This window comes from Leptodactylus fuscus, chromosome 6 (genome assembly GCF_031893055.1).
Source record: "Leptodactylus fuscus isolate aLepFus1 chromosome 6, aLepFus1.hap2, whole genome shotgun sequence".
NCBI classification, from domain to species: Eukaryota; Metazoa; Chordata; class Amphibia; order Anura; family Leptodactylidae; genus Leptodactylus; species Leptodactylus fuscus.
The window spans coordinates 30711227-30737457 of NC_134270.1; the positions used below are offsets into that span (position 1 = coordinate 30711227).

General features: G+C 43.3%; 1 protein-coding gene across 2 annotated transcripts in view; it reads left to right on the plus strand.

Moving 5' to 3' along the window:
* Nucleotides 1-26231, plus strand: part of AGRN (agrin) — a 428413-nt gene that overhangs the window by 310592 nt on the left and 91590 nt on the right. For both annotated transcript variants that reach the window (XM_075279649.1, XM_075279650.1), the window contains 3 exons: nucleotides 10169-10320; nucleotides 12869-12974; nucleotides 25093-25203. In XM_075279649.1, the coding sequence (XP_075135750.1) occupies nucleotides 10169-10320; nucleotides 12869-12974; nucleotides 25093-25203 (369 nt within the window). The remainder of the gene's footprint in view (nucleotides 1-10168; nucleotides 10321-12868; nucleotides 12975-25092; nucleotides 25204-26231) is intronic.

Sequence of the window (26231 nt, forward strand, 5' to 3'; positions counted from 1 at the left end):
CCGGAAGTGATTACATGAACAAGCCTCATCTATGTGATATCTGAATTTGCTAATTTTATAATTTCTTTTTGTTAGCGGATTGTGCAGGTGTGCGGATAATTGGAGACTCTCCCCACCAGTGGCTTCTCTTTCTGGCTGCTGACACATCAATACTACTAGATCGTGTTCAGCTGCGAGCAAAAGGAAACTTGCCGTAATATGCAGAAATGTTCACATAGTGGTTACCAAGAAACTCTTTTTAATAATTACGTAAAACTTCCTTTATGATTCTTTTTCCATTCGTATATAATATGAATAAGGTGGATGATTTACTTCTCTATACCTTCTAAGGATTGAATAAGTATATAATGAGTACTATATAGTCAATGATCACATCAGAGCGCGATATGTGGATGGTGGACTGCACGCATGTAACCATACTTCTCACCGTCTCTAATGCACTGCATGTGCCGCCATATGGTGCCAATGTAAAACAATACTCCTATGCCATAATAAACTGTGCACGTGAACGTTCAGTATGTGCAGCAGTGTGCATGTGGTTTTAAAGAGAACCTTGCACCCCTTCCACCAACTTATTGCATGTTTCAATAGGCTCTACTCAAGTGATTCTGGTGCAGTTGAAATTTTTTCTGTAGCTCTGACCATTCCTGAACAATCATTTCTGTTACTTTCAGTACCCAATATAAGTTGACTCTTTACTGTAATTTGGGTGTTCCCGGGCTGAAGAAGAAAGCATAGCACCACCCACTTGACAGTATTGGGTGTTAAAACTTACTGCACTGATTGCTCAGGAAAAGTGAAGGCTAGAGAAAAATCTGGGCAGGATTCAGTACAACAAAGGAAGAATGGAAAGAGTTGAAATTGGTGGAGATGGTGAAAGGTCCTCTTAAATTTTTTTATGGGGATTGTAAAGCAGGTTTAGAATGGGCTATAAACATGAAAAAAGCAGTACTCACCTCACCAATCTGTCACTGCTTTTTGGGTACCCCGTCAGACTGGGATGTAGAGACCAGGTAGATGTTGGAGCAGGAGATCAGCAAGGTGAGTGTCGCTTTTTTATGTTTTTAACCATTCTGATCCTGTTTTAAGGGTCCATTCACATGGAGAAAGTTGGCACTGATTCTGGTGCGGAACAAATTTCTGACGTTCTGGCTATATGTGCAGAATTTTAGTTTTTAGATTAAGGTTTTTAAGCCAATAAAGAATAGTAGCATCGGTCCTGTATACGTTTTAGGTTTTTATGATTCACGCCTGATTTTGGCTTCAAAAACTACATAAAAAATCCAAACAAAACCTGATCAAAACCTGTACACATGAATATACCCTCAGGGTGCTTTGTAGGTCTTTTTTTTTGTTGTGTGCTGTCTTTTTGCCAAATTATCAGCACATTTGAGCTATAAAAATTTTCCCTTTTTCTCTTCAAAAAGTACATGATGTTCTGTAAATCTGCGAGCTCTGGTTTTTCGATGTGACAATGCGCTTCTCTCTGCTGTCCAACAAGCCATTTATAATGCACTTGTTTGGCAGTGGAAGGTGTGCCCGGGCGAGGAGAGGTTTGGGCAGCTGTTGTTTACACTGCACCTGTTAGGTAGCACCTGTATATGAGTCACTTGGAAGGACATCTATTCCTGTTTATAACGTAGAAGAGGATGACTATATCATCGCCAGCTCCTCGCCTCATCCCCAGAGGTGTGAAAGAGACATTGGCAAACATCCTATTCTGCCTGCATGTGTCCTTCATGGCATAGCACTGACAATCCTTCCCAGGACCGAGTTATAAACAGCAGTAATGTCTTGGAGTGGCTGAGGGTTATTAAGGGTGATCATGAACACATTAGAGAAGATCGATGGCTTTCAAACCCAATGCGAGGGTCGAGCACCTAAAGATTAGTTAGACAGCCAAACCACTTTTCTGCTCTTGGTTTACACCCAGCTGTCATTTTTGTACCTTTTTCATTTTTGGTTAATATTAATAGCACCTTGTGATCAGATGGTATTAGTAAATGGATTGCTCTCACAGTTTTGATGGCATTTGGCCCTCACATCTTTTGTTAATGTCTTTATACCATAAGGCTCCATTCACACAGAGTTTTTTAGCGCTGATTTTGACGCTGATTCCGCCTCAAAAATCAGCCTAAAAAAAAAGCCTCCCAATAGAACTGTATTGGGAGGATTTTTTTGGAGGTGGATTCAGCGTCAAAATCAGCGCCAAAAAACTCAGTGTGCACTGTCCCATAGGGCTCATTCACACGGGCACTAAGGGGGCAGATTATGCTGCGTAATCCACGTCATAGTCCGCCCCCTCACAATGGAGGTCTACGTAGAAGCGAGTTGCCCTCGCTGAGCCGCGGCATCCGCCTGGCAGCAGCAACCTCCAGTGTCAGCCCATTCATTTGAGCCAACTACAAAGGGGGAAGCTGCGACTGTCAGAAGCCGCGACAGTCGTGGCATGCGGGTTTTGACCCGAGAGTGACGCGGCTCCCCGCGTCACTCTTGGTGCCAGAATCCGCCTTACCGTTCCCCGTGTGAACTTACACTGGACACCAAACCATGCATACTAGTTGGATGAACCCACTGACTTTGATAGAACCAGTCAAGTCGACTATGTAATCTAATTGGTACTTCTCCTCCAGGAGAGTAAAAGATTGAGTAGTCAAGAGTTCAACATGCTCTATCTGTTAGGAGTATTAAGGTTCTTTACTTTCTATTTTTCTTACCTGGGGAGTTTTTGGCTGCGCGGTGTCTGGGGTGGCATCCTGGCGCTGCGGGGTTGTCCTGTCGTGAGTATTGGTGCACACCTTCTGACTTGCACGCGCGCACTGCTGGTAGGCAGCTTTATCTCCTGGTTGATTAGTCTGTCCTCCCATTTGCACCTGGGAGGAGTGGTCTCTACTCTGTATTTAAACCCATGCCTCCCATGGTTCTGTGCTGAGTGTCGCTTTTACAGAGCTAGGCCTTAGCAGGAGGAGTAGGTGGTGTTCTGGGATAGAGGAAGTTCCGTGGTTGGTTTTTGGGAGGTTTGGGTGAACGAGTTGGTTTGTGTGTTTTCCCTTCTGTGTTCACCAATCCTCCCTCTGTGTATAATTGACTGTGTGAGTGAATTGCCTTATCCTTTGATTTCTACTCAGTTTCCCTGTGTTTGTTTCCTAGTGTATGGTTCCTTCCCATATTGGTTTGGGGGAATCCTTTCCCACATGTTTCCTGTGTGCTGCTTGTGTTGTTAGTCAGCGCACACCCTTGTCAGTCCCTGTCAGTAGCAGCTTCACTTGTTCGTTAGGGGTGACCCCCTTTAGTCTCCAGTCCCTAGAGGTCTTATAGGGCATTCCTTCTCCCACTTCCCTCTAGGCCTACGGAATCAGTGAGAGAGGAGCTGTCGGGGTCAGGCTTAGCCTGAGTACAGCCGACCCACACCCGTGAGGCAGGGACCGGGATAGCTAGTGGGAGTAGTTCAGGGCGAGATTCCCTACTGCTATCCCTTAGCCCCGTTGCAGCTACCTGGACTGACATAACACTATCCATGCTCTTGAGGTTAAGTTCACACGTGAGTTTTTTTTGTCCGGAATTGGACGCAGAGGCCGTCTCAGATTCCAGACCAAAAAACGGCTAGCCACGCCTGGATGCCAGTGCAGTGCAAATGAATGAACCTAGCCGGGAGAGAGGTGTCGCGAGGCAGATGTCCGCTGCTGAATCAGCCGCAGAATCCACCTGAAGAAAGGGCAGCTCGCTTCTTTTCTCCGCGAGCGGGAACCAACTGCTAGCGGAGAAAGGAAATGACCGGCTCTCAATGGGAGGTGTTTTTTTGGTCAGAATTTTAACGCTGATTCCGCGTCAAAATCCTGACCAAAAAACCCCGTCTGAACCCGGCCTAAAGTAGATAAGCCACTGCTAGAGATGTCTGGTAAAGTCTTGCTCGTCTTTCTATATTAAGAGAACATGCACGGAGGTCAGGTGGTAGGAAGAAATAGCTACTGAAGCTGTATGGGCATCTTAAAAAGGTTGTACCAAGATATGAAGTTATCTTCTATTGATATAATAGGGACTAACTTCATGAGCAATCCTATAGAGAATAAATATAGTGGAAGGTTGCATGCTGAACCGGATTAAATTCAATTCAAGTGAATGAGAACTTTTCCCATGACCATTATTTTGATGGTCCATTGTATGGGGATCCATGAAATATGCGCCTCTCAGGAGTAAGTTGGACGTGAAAATTGGTTGTTTTTCACATCCATTTTGCACCTCGCTCCTGTAAATGTAGCCTAAAAGTTCACACAGAGTTTTTTGGTCAGGATTTTGAGGCTGTATTCGCCTCAAAATCCTGACCAAAAAGGCGGCTTCCATTGAAATCAATGGGTGCCACTCATGAGCTTTTTCCGGAAGCCATTTCTCCCGACTCCCAGGAAAAAGAAGCAACATGCTCATTCTTCAGGCTGGGTCGCCTCGTGATTCGGCCTAAAGATACACCCTCCTCCAGACTATGCCTATTCATTGGGCCTAATCCAGAGCAGAGTGCGCGGCTGGATGCCGGTACAGTGCGACTGCTTTCATTCGCGGCGACCTGTCTTTTGGACCGGAACCTGAGGCGGCCTCCGCTTCAGGTTCTGGTCCAAAAAACTCTGTCTGAACTCACCCTTAGGGTCCAATCGAACGAAGGAAAATGGTGAGGAATTTGGTGTGAAATTTCAGCGCTGAAAAAAAAATTTCTCACCATTTTCCTCTGTGTAACTGGACCCTTAGGCCACATGTTTTATTTCTACTGTCACATTCACACAATGGAATTTGCAACTGCTTTTGAGGTGGATTCTCCCTTGAAATCAGCTCCAAATTATGTCTAGAATTTGCCTCTCATTGTTGGGAATCTATCAATCTTTCTACGCCACTTTTGTGGCCAGAGAAATGATATTGTGCTCCACATTTGACACAAGACCTTTTCTTGTACCAAAAGTTCACCACATTCTGTACCTTGCTTGCTACATTGTGTGAATATGGGCCGAATGGAGCAGGTTGGGGATGCTTTAGCCTGATATATATATATATTATTACTCATGACAGTTTTCTGGTGTATGATATAATAGAAGTCTATAGATCTGCATAATGGCATGCACCTGATTTGTTAGGAGGCCTGAAGATCTTCATAAATCAGCAGTGCCCTGTGCCAGTCAAGGCCTTTATTAAGTTTTAATAAGTCTGGACCATTGTTTTTCTGCAATAAGAAGCATCCTGCTCCATCTTGGTGAGGATTCTGCCACCGTTTCATCTGCGTTGCAAGGCTCAGGCTAATTAGCAACATTTTGTGTGAGGCTAATCAGAGAGCAAAGCTGTGGTAGAAAGCCCGACCTCTGCTTCTGCTTTCGACTGTGGAATTTGGACTGCCTCAAGTTCCCCTGCCAACTGCACAGTAAGACCCTTTCCTAAAGGAAGAAATATGAATCCGTATTTTATTTTAGTGCTTTTGAAGGCAATTAAACTATTTTTGTGTATTTCAATAGATCTGGTAGACTTAAAGGTTCACTAAACATAGAAAATTAAAAATATATCCCAAGTCTTCTTTCTTTCATTTCACCATCGCCCTTGGTCCTATGTTGTCTAATATTACAGTTAATAATTGAGAAATCTATCAATAAATTGCAAATGTGTCTAGCCTCCTCATCCTCACCATCTTGTGACAGGCTTCAAGACAACTGGTTGGAGCTGTAGCCTACCAGCTATGCGCTGTCAGCAGTAGTGGATGGCCATTACTTGTGGCCAGCCATTACTTGTAGCCGGCCATTACTTGTGGCCAGCCATTACTTGTGGCCAGCCATTACTTGTAGCCAGCCATTACTTGTAGCCAGCCATTACTTGTGGCCAGCCATTACTTGTAGCCGGCCATTACTTGTGGCCAGCCATTACTTGTGGCCAGCCATTACTTGTAGCCAGCCATTACTTGTAACCAGCCATTACTTGTGGCCAGCCATTACTTGTAGCCAGCCATTACTTGTGGCCGGCCATTACTTGTGGCCAGCCATTACTTGTAGACAGCCATTACTTGTAGACAGCCATTACTTGTAGCCGGCCATTACTGGAGGAGGACACTGATCAGCAGAAGATTTAACCCCGTGTTCTCTGTAGCATTTTTCCAACACTATTGATATCTCCATCCTGCAGAAAATGCTGCAGATTGACAAGCATTGAGGACAACTATATTTCTGGTTTATTTTTATCATTCATACTAGGCTTAGTAAATGGAAAATACCGTTTTTTCAATTAAAGTACAGAAAGCGTGTGTATTTTGGATTTTGGCACACTCGGGAAGGCAAACATTGGCCAATTATATTCATTCTAACGTTCACTATTGGGTGACTGAAAGACAATCATTTGGGCTTAATCCCTGTGTTGTGTTATGCGCGGCGTTGAAAGCGCTGAGGATGAACGTTTCTGTCCTGTAGATCTGCTCCGTCTTTCTCCAGAGAGCTGCACAGTGCCAGATAATAAGGGTATATTTGACTAGTCTCCTAGCAACGCTCGGGGGGTGATTCCGGCTTTCGGGTGATCAGTTATGAGCACAGCCTTTAATATCCCGTCTCATATTCAGCACAAGTGTAATTACCATGAGTTCATTAACACAGCATGGCTTGGATGAGGCCGGGGATGGATGCAGGAATGGAGTGTGGTGGGGCCGATGGGGGTGCAGAAGAGAGGAGGCTGTTGGCTTAGTAGAGACTTGAAAGAGAGACTTTTATCGGCATCCCTTGCTTTTATCTCCTGATAACTGGCGATCGTTTTACGTAAATAGACCGGGGAGGATTGATACAGTGACGCTTTCATTTCACACTTCAGATCCTCGCAGTATCTGATTCTCATGTCCCAGAATATTTCCTTCTTTAGTATCTCACAATCACTACTTCTGTAATTATTATTAAAGGTAAAAGTACACTTTGAAAATACCCATGGTGTTGTCGCTTTATTTCTACACATTCAGCACATCTCTTCTACCGGCTTTGTTAATTAGAACTTCTGAGCGCTTCTGCTTGTGGCAAAAACCCCTGGCGCCGCCGCGGCGAATGCTGATGACAGATTACGTCCAATTGGCCCATGTAGTTTGCTCATTTTGTCGATGATTCTTTCATTCTCAGTTTATTCTAAGGTTGCTGATGTGTTTTTTTTTTCCCAGCGCACTAAATGTAATATTATTTTAATAAGTTAACGCAGCCCAAGGCGGTTCAGATAGCGCAGTAGGAATGACAACCATTCTTGGGTACTACTAATCAGGATAGGACATCGCTCAGACTGGAAAAAGTTGAAATTTGCCACCCAAAGTTCTAATCTGAGTCTCCTGGACTCCAATGTAAAATCTGTAACAGGGCCCAGTTACCATAGTCATTTATACACAGTCCAGTCACATTAATGTGACCACCTGTCAAAATCCAGAATAACCACCTTTGGCAGAGCGGACCGCTGCGAGACGTGCAGGAAGAGAGGGGATGTTGTGAAGATGTCACTGGGATGTTGATCCATGCCAACTCCAGTGCCGTGGCCAGCTGCGCTAGGTTACGTGGTTGAGCATCCATGGCGCGAACAACCCGATCGAGGTGGTCCCACTGATTCTCGATTGGGTTCAAGTCCGGGGAATTTGCTGGCCAAGGGGGTATGGTAAATTCATCCTGGTGCTCCTCGAATCATGCATATACACTGTGAGCTTTATGACACGTTGCATTGTCCTGCATCTTGAGGAAAAACATTTCGCATGTAGGGGTGAACATGGTCCGCAAGGATAGATGCATACTTGTGTTGATCCATCGTGCCTTCCACAATGATGAGCACATCCAGATGGCTGATGACACGTGCCTTCTGCCATTGGTTATTTAACGTTGACGTCAAAAGTAGGCGGTGGTCACATTAATATGACTGGATAATACTGGAGTCTTGTTTTAGATGGGCCTTTGGGATCCCTCAGTTATAGATGGGTACAACTGCAGCCGCCTACCGACATGCCCATGGTGTCACCCAAATTCAAAGACCATGAAAAATTACTCTTGCTTATGGAACAAAGTTAAAAGCATAGAAAACATACCCCCTCTCACCATATTTCATTCTACTTAGGCCCAGTTCACATCTGTGTTTGGGTGATTCCATTGCATGAAATATGCAGAGAGAAAAGTCCTGCATGCAGCACTTTTCTGTCCGCATTTTTCATGTGGAAACCACACGGACCCCATTACAGTCTATGGGGTCCGCGGGTGTCCTTAGGTAACCCAAGTGGACTCTCCATACAGAAATGGAGATGTGCACCGGGTATTAGCCAGACAGAAAGTATCTTAAATTTAGATGTCTATCAGGTCTTCTCCATCTAACATGACTTCACAAATAGGAAGCCAAAGCAAATTGTGGTGCACAATAGGGTTGAGTGATTGGGATCGGAAAAGATCAGATTCCGATTGGCCATCGAGTATATTTCACGATCGCGATCGGAATTCCGAACCGATCTTTTCCAGCGGGATCGAGATCAGAGGTTATCTCAAGATCGGTTCGACCCTAAAAGTGACTTTTCCCATAGAGAAGCATTGACTAGGGTTGAGGATCAGGATCAGAAAAGATCAGATTCCGATCGGCGATCGAGCAAATTTCACGATCGGGATCGAGATTGGCTGGAAAATCGGATTTTAAAATCGATCTTGAAATCTCAAGATCGGCTCAACCCTAGTATACAACCAGTTCATAGGAGGAAGGCGTCTGTATAAACACAGGCCTCGTAGATTTTGTATCAGATCACTTTGGGGTACCATAACTTCTTAGCAAATTAGCAAGAGAAGATTTGGACCATAATCTACCTTAAAAAGACCATTTATGTGAATAGGTGAGCATGATATAAATGGTCAAAACAGGAGCCATTCTAACCTCGCAAATCTCTGCTCCAACCCATCGAGAGGGTCTCTGGACCCTTTCCATTACATTATAACGTGCTCTATTAGGGCATATTAATGGATGATGGACGGCTGATCGGTGTGGGGCCAGCTGTCGGCTGCCCACCATTCAGATACTGATGGATAAGCCATAAAATTTGATATCATAGACAACCCCTTTAAGTCCTTAGACTTCTTACTGTAAAGATATCTCTTGATCTATGGCTATATTATTGCCGGTCGTCTTTTATTTGCCAGGCATAACTGGCTTGAATTCATCTGCTTCTCTATAGACATGTTGGACATGCCTATTGTAAATGGTCATACCGTAGTAAATCTCGCTTCTGAACATGATGCTAAAAATATACATGAGCCCTTACTATACCACAGGTGAGGCTTTCCCGTTGATGCCAGCGGTAGACCGTAGCTTTGTGAATGGTCTGTTGCCTGGGTAATAAATGGTATGGGTCAATGAGTCGGTCAGGGTTAAGATTCTGTCGTACACATGGAATAATAATTTTGTGTTCATTAAAAAGTGGATTTTCTTCTATTCAGAGCTCTCCATATACTGACAGCATTAGAGTTATATTTTCTCCCCAGTAATTTCCATGTGAAGATATTTGCAGATCTGACGTCCGTATAATAAAGGGTTTCTCATGGTAGGAACTCATTATCCAGCGACCCATTGACTTCACACACTTTTTCCTGTGTTTTTTCTGCAGGTTCTGCTTTTACTAACAATTTCTTATTTTAATAGCAATAAAAGGTGGGGAGGAGGATATTGGCAATAACAGATAATGGGTCTGAGATGTTCCTCACAATGGCCGAGCGCATGAATGGGCCTATTTATTTATAATGAAAGGTTGCCCAAGACGGATGACTCTGATAGAAACGACTGGTCAATACATCCGCTCTATTATTCCAGAGCTTCTGTTAATGCAATTTCTGTTCTTTTGTTCAGGTTCTATTCCCTATTTATATCTTATATGTCACAATATTTTAGAATTGTTGTGACTTCCATTACATTACCGGCAACCCTAAGAGGAAGACTATGCATTGTTCACCTTATTATAGAACTCATCCAGGTAGGCACAAAAGGCCTCTTGCAGAATATCATATTGTGCATGGGTCCATATGTGGGCCCGTGAGCCCCGGTATGTCATTTGGGTTATTCAGAATGTGACCGGTCTTGCAAGGTCTTTTTAGAACTGAGATAAGTAATTGTTTGGATTAAACATATCTGTACATACCTGAATGTGACATTGTAATTTTACTCTCTGCTATAGAATGTGGGTCTGGAATTGCTGGATCAGGGTCTGGTGAGGACAGCGAATGTGAACAAGACCGGTGTAGGCGATATGGCGGCTCATGGGACGAGGATGCTGAAGATGATCGCTGCGTCTGTGATTTTACCTGCCATGCTGTTCTGAGAAATCTGGTAAGCAAAACATGGAAATAAATTGCCAAACGTCCTACTGTCCACTATGTATCTATAGTACATTAAAGGGGTTATCCAGTTTCTAGTATGGAGGGCCTATCCTTAGGATTAATAATGTATCTCCCTAACTATGGAGAAAAACGTAGGTTGGACATGGATAGGATATATACAAATATAATAGCAGTATAAATACTTATATAGGTAACAACATCAAGCGAAGGGAGAAAATTCATCAAATCATATATGGTATATGCATGCAAATAATAATAATAATACATTGTATTTATAGAGCAACATATTCCTTAACACTTTAAATTTTGTATCCAAAGTACAGGTAAATAATAGCATCTGCATTCAGATATAGTATATAGACATACAGGTATAAATATATATATATATATATATATATATATATATATATATATATATATATGTAAATAGTCAACAACTACAAGAACATAAACGACTCCGTGTGCATAATATACCCCATAGGATTAGCATAAAAAAAACTGTGTAATTAGCCCCAGATCTAAAAATTTGGATAGAGGGCGGGTTCACATCTGCGCCCCGCTCTCTACTTTTAGGTTTCTATCTTCTGCCAACAGGCGACGGAAACCCGGCAGTCAGTGTCCACCCGTGAGCACCTGTGAGCGTTTTGTGGTCTCCAGGGTGAAACGTTTTTTTTTTTTTAACCGGACACAAAGTCCTGCATATCCGATGTTGTGTCCGACTAAAAAAAAACGGTTTTGCCGTAGAGACCCCAAAACGCTCACAGGCGCTCACGGCCGGACACTTTGCAAACCCATTTAAATGAATGGGTTTGAAAAGGCGACTGCCGGTTTCCGTCCCCTGTCCAGTTTCTTGAGCAGAAAACAGAAACCTAAAAGCGGAGACTGGGGCGCAGGTGTGAACCCGCCCTCACTTGTATAAGGATCCATGCACATGACTGTTTCCCAGACAGCACACTGAACCATTTATTTGTATCAGCCCATGCCATATACAGGTCAACAGTCTGGGCCGTTAAACTCAGGACAGGTCCTATTCCTTTCAGGTTTTGTGTCCGTGCTTCCGCATCCCTATTCATTGATATCCGTGTGCCACCCGAGCATCGGCCATGATGTTCAATCACAGTCGTGTGCAAGGGGCCTAAACAATATTCGATATGATGCATTTTCTCCACTCAATGTTTTTCCCAGTCTATATGAGTATACCATCATTATATTCCTATATATACAATTTATGTTCAACATACGTTCAGTGTTTGATACAGGTCTTGATAATCCAAGCGTCACACTTACTGCTCCTAATAAATATGCTAATTAAATAATGGGTGCACAATTCTATCTGCAAAGACAGTGTGCTGTGAACCCGTAAGGCGTCACACCACCCTCATAAACATAACTCCATTGAACACAGTGTGATCCATGTTTTTATATTAGAGATAGTAGCCTTGCATAATTGAATCCTGACCTGCCATATATACATATACTCCCAGGAAACCTCACTGCTAGGGTAAGATGTTACAGTTGGGACCCCAATGATTCTCAGTTATAAGAGGTCTGCTCTATGCGCTCATTGCTGTGGTTTGTTCACTTGCACTTTGGTATCCCGATCTATCTTCTGTGCTAGGGACTCTAAAGACAGACATATTCATCTTAGGGAAAAGCTAAAGGGCCTCAGTCTTTGGCAGAGTGCCCAGTGATAGGATCTACAGTACACCGATCATCCAGGAGGGAGATAATTCTAGAATGAAGAATCTAGAATAACTCATAGTTAGTGGCCGTTCGTTTGGTTGCACCATAGTTAGTGGCCATCAGGTTGGTCACACCATGTTTGGTCACAGCATAGTTAGTAGACGTCAGTTTGGTCACACCATTATTCTTGGTTGCTACTCATGAAAGCTTATAGTCTTTGGTCACTTTAATGGGAGTCTGTCACTAGGATGACAGACTCCCTTGCTTCAAACCACTATACCCCACACTGCTCTAATACGCACCTCCTTCCCCCATTTATTCTTTGAATGCCAGAGACAGGGCGCTATGCTGATATCTCGCTGTCACATTAGAGCAGTACGGGACGTAGCAGTTTATAGCAATGGGGCCGCCCCCAGTGCTCCAGACCTCTCATTTGCATAATATGACATAGATGAATATCTCCGCCACAAATTTTCACGAGTAAATAGGCCTGACCCATCTAACTGTGATGCAGGTTTAGGCTGCATTCACACGGAGTAAACGCTGGCGTTTTTTGTGTGTTTTTTGCACATAGCGCCGCGTTTACGCCGCGTAGCGTCGCGTTAACGCCGCATATACGCCGCGTTAACGCCGCGCTATTTAGCGGTGGCGTTGCCCGGCGTTAACGCGGCGTATACGCGGCGTTAACGCGACGCTACGCGGCGTAAACGCGGCGCTATGTGCAAAAAACACACAAAAAACGCCAGCGTTTACTCCGTGTGAATGCAGCCTTAATATGCTTCACGCTGGTGACACACTCCCTTTAAGACTGCCTGACCTAGTCACGGTTTGCACCTCTGCTCTATCTTTTCTAGGTTTGTGGATCCGATGGTAGAACTTATTCTAATGATTGTGAATTAAAGAAAACTCGCTGCGAAAGACGCCAAGACCTATACGTGGCTGGACAAGGTCCCTGCCGAGGTGAGAGACGGGATTATTCTAATTTTCAGTTTCCACTAATCCCTTCCCTACTGGGGGCTGTATTTTTTTTTCCTTATGATTTCCTCTGATCTGCGATAAGATCTCTGACCATTTACAAGGCTTGCAGATTCCTGAGCGAAATCTCTTGGCACGGAATTCACGGCAGGATTTGGATTATTGTCATACAGCTGACAAATGATAGTAAGCAGATGAGAGGCTTATTTGTGCGAGAAGTCTTTAAATATGGAATACTGTATTTAACTCTACAGCCGCAGAACGTCTCCTGCCAAACTGGAGACAAAGTTTCCTTGCACCGCTTAACTTTAACAAAAAAACTCTTAGGAATGAAAAATCAATAGTGGAATATCTCGCAGGACCTCACAAGGTAATCCGAGGATATTCCAAATTGCTATAGTCATCCTACTAGTTGCTATTATTAGGTTTTGGTATTCTGTAGCTCTTTGTAGGGTCAGTTCTAGACTCGCCTCCCTCTAGTCTTTTCTATAGGGTCTTGTACTCTCGGCTAGACTCTATACCCATTTTTCTTCATTGCTTCTTTCTTTATTGTTTCGCTTGTTCTCAAACCGTCATAAAGATGTATTGGTCCATAGGAAAGTCAGGCTGAGATAATTCTGCTTTATCATTCTGGCTGCTAGGGAAACTGATGTGCAAGACAAACAAAATGCTAAATACTGACAAATGCTAAATATATATTTCTGGATATTTCTACAGTGTATACAGAGATGTATTTCTATGCTCATTTTGATTCCTTATGGCCATATCCTCATTCTTACACTACTATGCATAGGTTTATGTCAGGTGTGTAGGAAATGCTGCAGAAATAGAAGCAATAATAAAACGAAAAGCCAAAAGAGAACTGAATCCCCTCAGTATGTGGTGTGACCGCTCTTTGGATGATGTCACAAGCTCTGAGCTCAACATCATCCAGTCTGTCTGGAATGACATGAAGAGACAGAAGGATTGAGGCAAGCCTACATCCATAGAAGATCTGTGCTGAGTTCTCCAAGATGTTTGGAACTAGCCCCGGCCGAGTTCCTTAAGGCCGGGGCCCCATGGGCCGGAAACCCGTGATTTCACCAGGAAAAAATTCCGGCATTTTACAGTATTTGCAAAGTGCCCACTTTGCGGAAAAAAACGCAGCGTGGACAAGCTGCGATTTCCAAAACTGTTGTGCGTTTGAAAATCGCAGCATGTCAATTATATCTACGGAAATGTAACAGAAAGTCCGCGGAGGAAAACTACATGAACTTTCTGTTCAAAGCGCTGCGGGAAGAACCACAATGCGTTCATGCTGCGGTTGTTCCCACAGCGCTTTAGTGCTGCATTTTCGGCCTGTGGGGCCTTATCCTAAAACACTCTCTAAGGCTGCATTCACACTGAGTAACGCTGGCGTTTTTTGTGCTTATTTTTGCACATAGCGCCGCGTTAACGCTGTGTAGCGCCACGTTAACGCCACGCTATTTTGCGGTGGCGTTGACCGGCGAAAACGCGGCTTATACGCGGCGTTAACGCGGCGCTACGCGGCGTTAACACGGCGCTATGTGCAAAAATAAGCACAAAAAACGCCAGCGTTACTCAGTGTGAATGCAGCCTAAGGGAGCATTCACACGGCGTAACGTCCCGCGAGATTTGGCACGTGTACGCCGCGTGACCCTTTGCGTGCCGTACACGCTCCCATTCATTTCAATGGGAGCGGGGAGCGTATGCGCCGCGCTAGTTACTAGCGCGGCGCATACGCTCCCCGCTCCCATTGAAATGAATGGGAGCGTGTACGGCACGCAAAGGGTCACGCGGCGTACACGTGCCAAATCTCGCGGGACGTTACGCCGTGTGAATGCTCCCTTAGGCTAAACAGAAGCCAAAGAGGGTTAAGGTTTATGAAAACCCCACCATACATAGCTTTCCTGTCCAGTTTGGTGGTGGTCCCTTGTCAGGACTTAAGTGGTTGGATTTGGGCAACTCAAATGTTGCTAACTATTAAAGTAAACCCTGTTGAATTTCCAATTGGTGCAGGTCACATGGTGGGCTTGATCCATCTTGTTTCCACTACTATATAGGATTGGTAACCCACATAGGGTTCACAATGTACTTTTTTTTTTTTCCCTATCTGTTTTGGAATATGGGATGGAAATCCATGCAAACACGGGGAGAACATACAAACTCCTTGCAGATGGTTTTTTGCCCTTGGCAGGATTTGAACACCAGGACCCCAGTGCTGCAAGTCTGCAGTGCTAACCGCTGAGCCACCGTGTGGCCCCTGGATTGGTATCCTTTGTGACCATTTAGTATGGAGCCCTTGGTACAGTCTCTGGTTGATCCCATCCCCTTTGCTATTAGATGTGAATTCAATAGAGGAATGACATTGTTATGAAGCAGGGGGTGGGAATAAACATAAAAATGGCAATACCCGACCCCATAATAGGGCCCCATCTTTCTTCTAAGTCCACCACTGTGCAGTCTTGCTTCATTGTGATCGCTCCCATGTTCCTCCATATTAGAGATGATAACCGTACACACATTCCTCTACCTTACACACACGCATTGTGTTTTAAATTGAACGCCATTTGCACTATAAAATGTCCTTTTTTATAGGTCTTTGATGCATACAGTTTTGGTGAGATTAACTCATTAAAATTTATGATGTGTATTCAGTCAATCGGCAAGTGTGTGCCAATAATTTGCTGGGTCAAAGTCATCAGTCAGCTGTGACCCCTGGCGCTGCTGACAAGACTTGTGTTAATGGCAGCATTTTACTACAACATCGAGGACTGATTTCATAAAAGTAAAATCTGAATTTTTTATTTTTATTTTTTACACTGTGCAAATAAGAAGCCTTTATGTACTGTATTCCCAGAAAGCAGCACGTATTTACGTAAAGGCGGATGTAACATTTTCATGGTTCAATCCAGAGAAGGTTAAAAGAGCTTAGATAAAAAGCCGTGGACTCCAGCGCCGTGTTTTACATATAATGAGGGACGGTTGTAAATTATCGAATGCTTCAGTAAAGGACTAGGACAAACAATCCAATTCCTGGAGCCACTTTGCGGATAAAAATATACCGTAATATTTCCTGCTTGTCTAGCAGTGTACGCACATGTGACAAGTGATCCCGATAGCATGCAATATTCCTATTAATGGGGTTATCTCCCAATCCACGGCACAGTGTCAGATCACTAAGGGGACTCCCATTGATAAGAAAGAAGGGGTTCCCCTATTACAATGCAGTGATGGTTGTTCATGTGCCACTTCATTTTAAGTCTATGGCACTGACAAAATTCTCTATCATTTCCATAGGCATTAATGGGGCAATTGGCATGAGCCATGGGTTTTTTAGCCTTCCCCTGTATCAACACTGTAGGGGCTTGTAGGGTTATAGGTTGGACTTGATGGCCTGATGTCTTCATTCAACCTAATCTACTATGTAACAATATAATTGGTGGGATCCTATGGTGGAACGCTCTGCAATCTGTCAACTATCTTGGGCTGAGACATTTGGGGCCCATAAGATGTCTTCTCAATATGAGGAGACCAGAACTATAATCATACTTTCCTAAGGATAGACCATTAGCTGGAGATCCTTGAGGATCTGAGACCTGGGACCCAAGTGGATCAGCTGATTGAAGCGGCAGCAGGCTCCCCAATTTCTGCATCTGCTTTGCACTCCATGCGATATTCATAGGTCCATAGTCACGTGAATGGACTGAGTATCATAGTGCGATACCAAGCACAGCCATTGTGTAAATGTATGGCGCTGTGCTTGGTAGGTACTGAACAGTCTGCAGCACTCACGCAAATGCTGCAGCTCCTTCAAACAGCCGATCTGCTGGGGGCCAGGTGTTGAGCCTTTGCTGATCAGTAATGGATATCCTATTCTAAGGATATGTCAAGTATAAAACATAGAAAACCCCGCCACCTACATGCTATACTCCCATCAACTACATAGTCCAGTCACATTAATGTGGCCACCAGTCAAAATCCAGAATAACCACCTTTGGCAGAGCGGACCGCTGCGAGACGTGCAGGAAGAGAGGGGATGTTGTGATGATGGTCACTGGGATGTTGAGCCATGCCGACTCCAGTGCCGTGGCCAGCTGCGCTAGGTTACGCGGTTGAGCATCCATGGCATGAATAACCTGATAGAGGTGGTCCCACAGATTCTCGATTGGGTTCAAGTCTGGGGAATTTGCTGGCCAAGAGAGTACAGTAAACTCATCCTGATGCTCCTCAAACCACACACGTACACTGCGAGCTTTATAACACGTCGCATTGTCCTGCTGGTAGATGCCATCATCCCGAGGAAAAACATTATGCATGTTGGGGTGAACATGGTCCGCAAGGATAGATGCATACTTGTGCTGATCCATCGTGCTTTCCACAATGATGAGAACACCCAGATGGCTGATGACACGTGCCTTCTGCGATTGGTTATTTAACGTTGACGTCAAAAGTAGGCGGTGGTCACATTAATATGACTGGACTGTGTAAATGTGATAATTCCACTAACTATACAGTATGTAATAATCCCATTAAGTATAAAATATACTCTCTCAAACCTTACATAATATTTCCAGCCACTACAAGTAATATTTCCATTAAATAACCGCAGAAAGCTACTAACTGCAATTAATGTTCTCGACAACTCCAGTTAATATTTCCAATACGCGTAAATTATAACCTCGCTAACCATGCGTCACATTCTCATCCACTACATGTAATATTCCCAGCAATTACAGTTAATAATCCTCTAAGATTACATGTAATAGTCCCATCAACTACACAAAATAATTCAGCAAATTCACAGTAAAACTACTTGTAACTCTCCAATCCGTCATAATAAATAATCTCTCACACTATATACAATATTCCTACTGATTGAAAGATAATATCACAAATTTATAAGAAATATTCCTACTAAATCTAAGTAATAAGATGGCATACTATATATAGTTTTCCCAATGACTACAGGTAATATTGTAGCTAACTAAACATAATCATTCTGCTAGCAGTAAGGGATCATCTCTCCAACTATATGTAATATTCCCACTAAGCATAAATCATAATCCCACCAGATATTATCACCGAATATAATTAAAACACCTACCGCATGTAATATTATCCGTCAGCCGTAAGTAAGAATCTCACCAATGATGTTAGCTTTATTGCTGAAACAATATCATTTAGGTAAAGTGTGTTATATATTTGGCTTTATAATATAAATATCAAATATATAATTATTATAATGTGTCCTTATAATATAAATATAATATATATTAGCCTCTGCCCGTGACTTCTTCTGCGTGTTGTTGTTGGCGATAGTCCGCTTACAGTCCTATGAAAAAGTTTGGGCACCCCTATTAATCTTAATCATTTTTAGTTCTAAATATTTTGGTGTTTATAACAGCCATTTCAGTTTGATATATCTAATAACTGATGGACACAGTAATATTTCAGGATTGAAATGAGGTTTATTGTACTAACAGAAAATGTGCAATATGCATTAAACCAAAATTTGACCGGTGCAAAAGTATGGGCACCTCAACAGAAAAGTGACATTAATATTTAGTAGATCCTCCTTTTGCAAAGATAACAGCCTCTAGTCGCTTCCTGTAGCTTTTAATCAGTTCCTGGATCCTGGATAAAGGTATTTTGGACAAACAATTCAAGTTCAGTTAAGTTAGATGGTCGCCGAGCATGGACAGCCCGCTTCAAATCATCCCACAGATGTTCAATGATATTCAGGTCTGGGGACTGGGATGGCCATTCCAGAACATTGTAATTGTTCCTCTGCATGAATGCCTGAGGATTTGGAGCGGTGTTTTGGATCATTGTCTTGCTGAAATATCCATCCCCGGCGTAACTTCAACTTCGTCACTGATTCTTGAACATTATTCTCAAGAATCTGCTGATACTGAGTGGAATCCATGCGACCCTCAACTTTAACAAGATTCCCGATGCCGGCATTGGCCACACAGCCCCAAAGCATGATGGAACCTCCACCAAATTTTACAGTGGGTAGCAAGTGTTTTTCTTGGAATGCTGTTTCTTTTTGGACGCCATGCATAACGCCTTTTTTTTATAACCAAACAACTCAATTTTGTTTCCAAAATGAAGCTGCCTTGTCCAAATGTGCTTTTTCATACCTCAGGCAACTCTATTTGTGGCGTACGTGCAGAAACGGCTTCTTTCTCATCACTCTCCCATACAGCTTCTATTTGTGCAAAGTGCGCTGTATAGTTGACCGATGCACAGTGACACCATCTGCAGCAAGATGATGCTGCAGCTCTTTGGAGGTGGTCTGTGGATTGTCCTTGACTGTTCTCACCATTCTTCTTCTCTGCCTTTCTGATATTTTTCTTGGCCTGCCACTTCTGGGCTTAACAAGAACTGTCCCTGTGGTCTTCCATTTCCTCACTATGTTCCTCACAGTGGAAACTGACAGGTTAAATCTCTGAGACAGCTTTTTGTATCCTTCCGCTGAACAACTATGTTGAACAATCTTTGTTTTCAGATCATTTGAGAGTTGTTTTGAGTAGCCCATGATGCCACTCTTCAGAGGAGATTCAAATAGTAGAACAACTTGCAATTGGCCACCTTAAATACCTTTTCTCATGATTGGATACACCTGGCTATGAAGTTCAAAGCTCACTGAGGTTACAAAACCAATTTTGTGCTTCAGTAAGTCAGTAAAAAATAGTTAGGAGTATTCAAATCAATAAAATGATAAGGGTGCCCATACTTTTGCACCGGTCAAATTTTGGTTTAATGCATATTGCGCATTTTCTGTTAGTACAATAAACCTCATTTCAATCCTGAAATATTACTGTGTCCATCAGTTATTAGATATATCAAACTGAAATGGCTGTTGCAAACACCAAAATATTTAGAACTAAAAATGATTAAGATTAATAGGGGTGCCCAAACTTTTTCATAGGACTGTATATTTAGCCTATTGTTGCTCTCCATGATCTGCCTGCTTCCGCGTCTTGGCTCTGCTACATGTTTGCATATGCACAGCATACCCAACTGTATGTACATCTCTGCATATGGACAGCATACCCAGCTGTATCTATCTCTGCATATGGACGGCATACCGAGCTGTGCTACAGCTCTGCCTAAGCTCTGCTACATCTGGCAATTTGGATTACATGGGGTTTTCTTATGTCAGTGTCTGAGCAGCTACTGTGTTAGAAGCGACTGAACGGATGATGCTGAAATTTCCCCCCATCAGAGCCTGAACACCACATTCCCCTGTCTTTCTCACACAAACTCTACACCCCATATATCCCTCTTGCCCACACACAGCCTGCATGTTCTCTACTCTCCTGACCTTCCATGAGACTCCATGTTCAGCAGCTTCCACACTGTCTGGTTCAATACTATATAGCTCTGCGTACAAAATAGCATGTAGCTCCGCCCACATAATAGCGTGATCTATCTGAGAACGGATCAAGGACCTGTGCTGACATCATCAAGGGTCCTTTAGTCTAGTCTAGTATGAACATAAATTCGTTCATAGCGGTCGGGAAGCCATGTGATTTCCTGGGATAAAAAGTAGCCTATGTCTTAATCGAGGTTGCAATCTATGAATGTGCCAAATTTCAGACAAATCCGTTCAGCCATTTTTGCGTGATTGAGGAACAAATATCCAAACGCACAAACTTTCACATTTATAACAATAGTAGGATTAGTAGGATTATACAATATGCATATTTTTTTATATGTAGTTTTCATGTCGCTGACTTTTTATTCTAAAGACAAACATTCACAAATGTCAAACCAAGCTCTGCTACATCTCTATATTTTGTATATAAGGTCAATTCCTTACAATCCTTAGTGCTTATTCACATGTCCGTATTTTGCATAATCACAGACAGCACAAGATCCTACTTATTTTAGGATTCTATGCTCTCCATGGTTGATTGACTATAATGGAGCTCAGGGGTCCACACAATGCCCGGCATTAGGACATGTCTCCATTCTTTTTCCAAATGCCGTCTGTAACTACACAAACATTAAACAGGCCCTTAGATGGGAGCTTGATATACTCTTCTATGGCTGCCCAATGATCTAGAACATTGAATAATCTGACAAGTCCCTATAATACTGGATAATAGAACTGTCACAGTCCATATATGTGGCCGCCATACATTTGCAGGCAGTGAGCTTTGTGTAACCGGTGCAGTCGCTCTATCATTCACCTGAGTATATTCACAGTCACACTAATCTCGCTCCAACAGGCGGGCTAGGGGATATATTATAAAGGCAGCATCAATCTTCCTGGGCACTGTGCTTTAATAAATATCCACACGCTTGAATGTAAATTCCCAGAGTGACAACCTGTCAATAGCTGTTGAAAAGATCCTTAAAAAATAAAACATTCAGTCCTGCAAGTCCACTTGTTTCTTTTTAGGTGTAATTGTAGTTGTCACAGATGTAAAATACTATAATAGTAAAATAGTAATAGAGTTTATACAATGGATTTCTGTATAATTAGGTCAATACATGATGTCCCGTATGCACTGTCACCACCTATGGAGAAACCCAGAAATCCACTTACCTGGTGTTTCCATCACATAGACGTTACTGGAGGACACATTGTGTATACTCCTTCCCCATTTGTTGTCATCTAACATGACGGGTCCGCCATTGATAGATAGATGGAGGTTCCTGAAACGTAACTCCTACCTATCAGCCATTTATAGCGTATCCTATGGATATTCCATAAATGTCAATAGGTGAAATACTGCTTTAATTAATGAATAATAAAAGGTTATGGAACTGGCTAATATATTTGATGTTGCGGTTTCTTGTCATGTTCTAAAGTCAATAACAAGCTGAGGTTTTGTTACAGTGTATCCAGCCTAGGTGCAGCCAACCCCTGGTTCTCATCTGTGTTTGGTAATACACTCAGGGAGTCCGAATAGGGACCCCCCCCCCCAAACAGAATACCGAACACATTGACAAGTGGTGAGCACTAGAGATGAGCGAACACTGTTCGGATCAGCCGATCCAAACCGCACGCACCCATAGAAATGAATGGAAGCACCTGTGACACCGGCCGGCCGCCGGCAAAGTCAGCATCACAGGTGCTTGCATTCATTTCTATGGGTGCGTGCTGTTCAGATCGGCTGATCCGAACAGTGTTCGCTCATCTCTAGTGAGCACTGAAAGCACACAGACCCCATAGACTATAATGGGGTCTGTGTGTTTTCCGTGTGGGGTCTGCACAAACTACTTTTCTCTCTGCATGATTCGTGTGGAACCCGTGTGGAAAACACATGGACCCCATTATAGTCTATGGGGTCTGTGTGCTTTCAGTGCTCACCACTTGTCTATTTGTTCGATATTCCGTTTGGGGGGTTCCAATACCGAACACAGATGTGAACCAGGCCTAAGTCAGCTGAGTGCTTTGTAATAAAACTTCAGGACAGGAAAGAGAAATGTGCTGTGAAGCCGAGGGCCCACATTATGTAAATGCTGCAGGCAAAATCCCCCCAAAACAACATGTTTTACAGTCCTTGCATAGTGGATGGGATTCTAGCGAATCCCATCCAACCGCTGCGGAAAAATACGTGCTGCGCAGATGCTGCAATTTAAAATACCATTGCAGTTTTCAAAATCACAGCATGGACCTAGGGGAATGCCGACAGTTTCCCTATAGGTATAATGGGAGCAAAAAACGCTATGAGCAAAAATGCAATGCGTTACCGCAGTGTTTTTTTTTTTTTTCCCGCACAGTTTTTTGGCTGCGGCCCACTATCTGGGACCTTAGCCTTAAAGGGGGTTTCAAGGACTTATTATTGATGATCTATCCTCAGAACATCAATTAAAGATCCATGGTGTCTCGAGTCCCAGCAGATCGAAAAGGCAGTGGTGCTTCCACTTCTCAGGCCATGCCATGTCACGCTCCTTGGTCACATGGCCTGATCACAGCTCAGTGCCATTCCAGTGAATGGGGTGAGCTGTGGCACCAACCAGAACGACTGCACAAATGTACAACGCTGTGCTTTATAGTTATAGAAGAGGTGGCCGGTCTCATGCAAATACCGAAGCGACTTCAAACAGCTGATCAGCCCGAAGTCCGCGTGTCTGACTCTCGCTGATATTTAATTTATCCTAAGCATAACATATCAATTAATGAGTCCTGGAAAAAATCAGCTACACACGGGCACATTGGGGTAACTATGAGGGCCTCACAGGCCACTCTCAGCACCCTAGGGCTAGGTCATCTTCTATCATTTCCTTTCTATATAGGCAAAACAAGCATTTACTATAGTATATAGTCAAACAAGCATTCTGTGGGGAGGTTGTGGCACCATCGGAGACAATGATTACTATGGGGGGCATGGACAGCGGGTAAGAATGATAGGAAGCTTGTGTGCTCAGACATGTGAGTAAGTCATCATGGTGATCTGGGACCACATAGAGAAGAAGGGGAAGTATAAATGCTGCTAAAATGTACAGATGGGACCCGGGTGACAGATGTGAGCAGAACTTATGCAGGGGGATCAAGCTGAGCTTTTGCACCAGAGCCCTGAAATCTTTAGTTACGCCCCTGCATGTGCAGATGTCTAATGGTCAGGAAACATCTGTCAGTCCATATAAGGTCTGCTTTGACTGTTCCCATATGACAGAAGTTGACTATCATGGATAGAATTGGGGTCAGTCTTTAACTCCAAGAAACCAAATGCTAAATACTTCATAAATAAATTACAAGTTTCCCGTGCTTGCCAACTTTTCTAAGTCGGACTCCAGGAGGCGCGGCGCATTCTGACGGCCATACCTCTCCTCTGTAAAGGCCCATTTGTGTTGCGCACCACATCCCGACCTAGGGCCTAGGATGCTTGGAGGACACCTCTTTTTCATGGGGGCCTCTTAGACGTTTAGGGAGAGCTGGCAAGTGAGATCATTCACTCTGTTCAGCTCTTCCTTCAGTATCGGACTGCATTTTCAGTATGGCAGGCATTCATTAAAAGGGTTAAAGGTGCCCTTTAAACATGGCCGCTTTCTTTTCAGGAAGTGACATCATGTTCATTGGTCACATGGCCTTGCTGCAACTTGGCCCCATTCATTTCAATGGCACCGAACTATAGCATTGCCATGTGACCAATGGATACGAGAAGAAGGCGGCAGTGGTGATGTTTTTAGTCCTTCACTACTCCTTTAAGGGGAAATTTTTGCATCCCGCGAAAGGTATTGTTGATATTGAATTCTATTTAAGTTCTTCAGTACTTTCTCCTTGGCTTGAAGCTTTCACCAGGCTTTTGCTATTATGCAAATTAGAAAACCCACCATCTCCCATCCTGAATACGGAACGACAATTGAGATGATTAAAGACAATGATATGCCTCATTATTGTTCCATCCTTCTGGTAACGCTCCTCTCGCAATGCATAAAGATTCCTGCAAATTCATAATTTATACCTTAATGACCGCGGATCGTATTCTCTGACACCATACATTTCAGGATATACCCTGCAGGACAGCGGCAGCGGCCATTTTGTGGGCTCTCTTTATATCCTATATCCATATAGTATCCGGGCTGTAATTGATGAGTTCCTAAATATTTATGAAGCTGCGGCTCTTCGATAATTGATAGACTTTCCTTCTAATGTCTACGGGTTCTGTCCACCAAATGGTTGTTTTCGCCACGCGGATGTGACAGCAGTTCTTTAATATAATTACGCCCACCCCTATTTGACAGGAATCAAAGCCTACGTTCTAATGAATCCTAAATAGATCTATATTTACTGAAGGACTGATCTATAATTCTCCACTTATATAGTACATTTGATTTGGATGTCTCCGTCTATAATCAGAGATATTTTCTTCTCTCCGTGCAGCTCACAATCACCTCAATCTCTCGCAGGGCATTTTGATTTAGTGAAATTGCAGCAGCTTCATCATTTTAATGTGAAAATGCGCTTTGTGTATTTTGCTTTCACATCGCCATGTGTTTCGCCAAGCTTCCTGAGTTCTGTCACATAGATCTGCCACCGAGAGTGAAATGAGCCTTGAGAGCGGATTATTGCAAGGAAATGTAACTCCTGTGGTGTTTGCAACCTCAATGCCCTTATACCATTGCTTTTTTTTCACAGCTGCCTCCACTAGTGCGCCTCCTGTGGTCCCACATTGCAGTCACACGGTGTATGGCTGCTGCCCTGACAATGTCACTGCTGCCCTTGGAGTCGGCCTGGCGGGATGCCCAAGTAAGATGCACTGACTTTTACTCTTATGGTGTAGAAAGGGATGTAGTAATGATCAACCACCCATAGTAATGGACGCCGTCATGTCAGCTACCAGTATAGACTGCATAATGGAACAGTGATACTGACTCATATGGAAAATGTCACCTCTGTGATCCGTAAATATGGCCACTGAGGTGAGGCAGGTACAGAAGCCTTTGGGAATCCACTGGACCAATAGATTTAGACTATTTGAAAATGTCATATATCATATTATATATCATCTATATGTCAGATGCTGTTTAAAGAATGTATACCGCTACCAAGAAACTGAAACAATAAGGTTATACGCTATCGTAGGAGATAAAAATATAACTAATAAGCACACAGCATTATATTATAATAAAGATCTTATCAGTTAATATAAATTAAATATAGTTTGCCTTTTTGACATAACTGATAAAACTTATAACTCATAACTTAAGGTCCTCCTTGGTACTGGTAGCGCCCCCTAGCTGAGGTGGACATATATGCACTACAACCTCTCTTCTTGTCAGAGGATGCAGAGATTGCTCAGTTACACAAGTAGAGAAGAAGTATCACCAGATTGAATTAAGGACAAGGAATATGCAAATAAGCACCCTATATAAGAGAGCACCCCAGATAAGACAGCACCCCAGATAAGAGAGCACCCCAGATAAGACAGCACCCTAGATAAGACAGCACCCCAGATAAGACAGCACCCTAGATAAGACAGCACCCTAGATAAGGCAGCACCCTAAATAAGACAGCACCCCAGATAAGAGAGCACCCCAGATAAGACAGCACCCCAGATAAGAGAGCACCCCAGATAAGGCAGCACCCCAGATAAGACAGCACCCTAGATAAGACAGCACCCTAGATAAGACAGCACCCTAAATAAGACAGCACCCTAAATAAGACAGCACCCCAGATAAGAGAGCACCCCAGATAAGACAGCACCCTAGATAAGACAGCACCCTAGATAAGACAGCACCCTAGATAAGGCAGCACCCTAAATAAGACAGCACCCT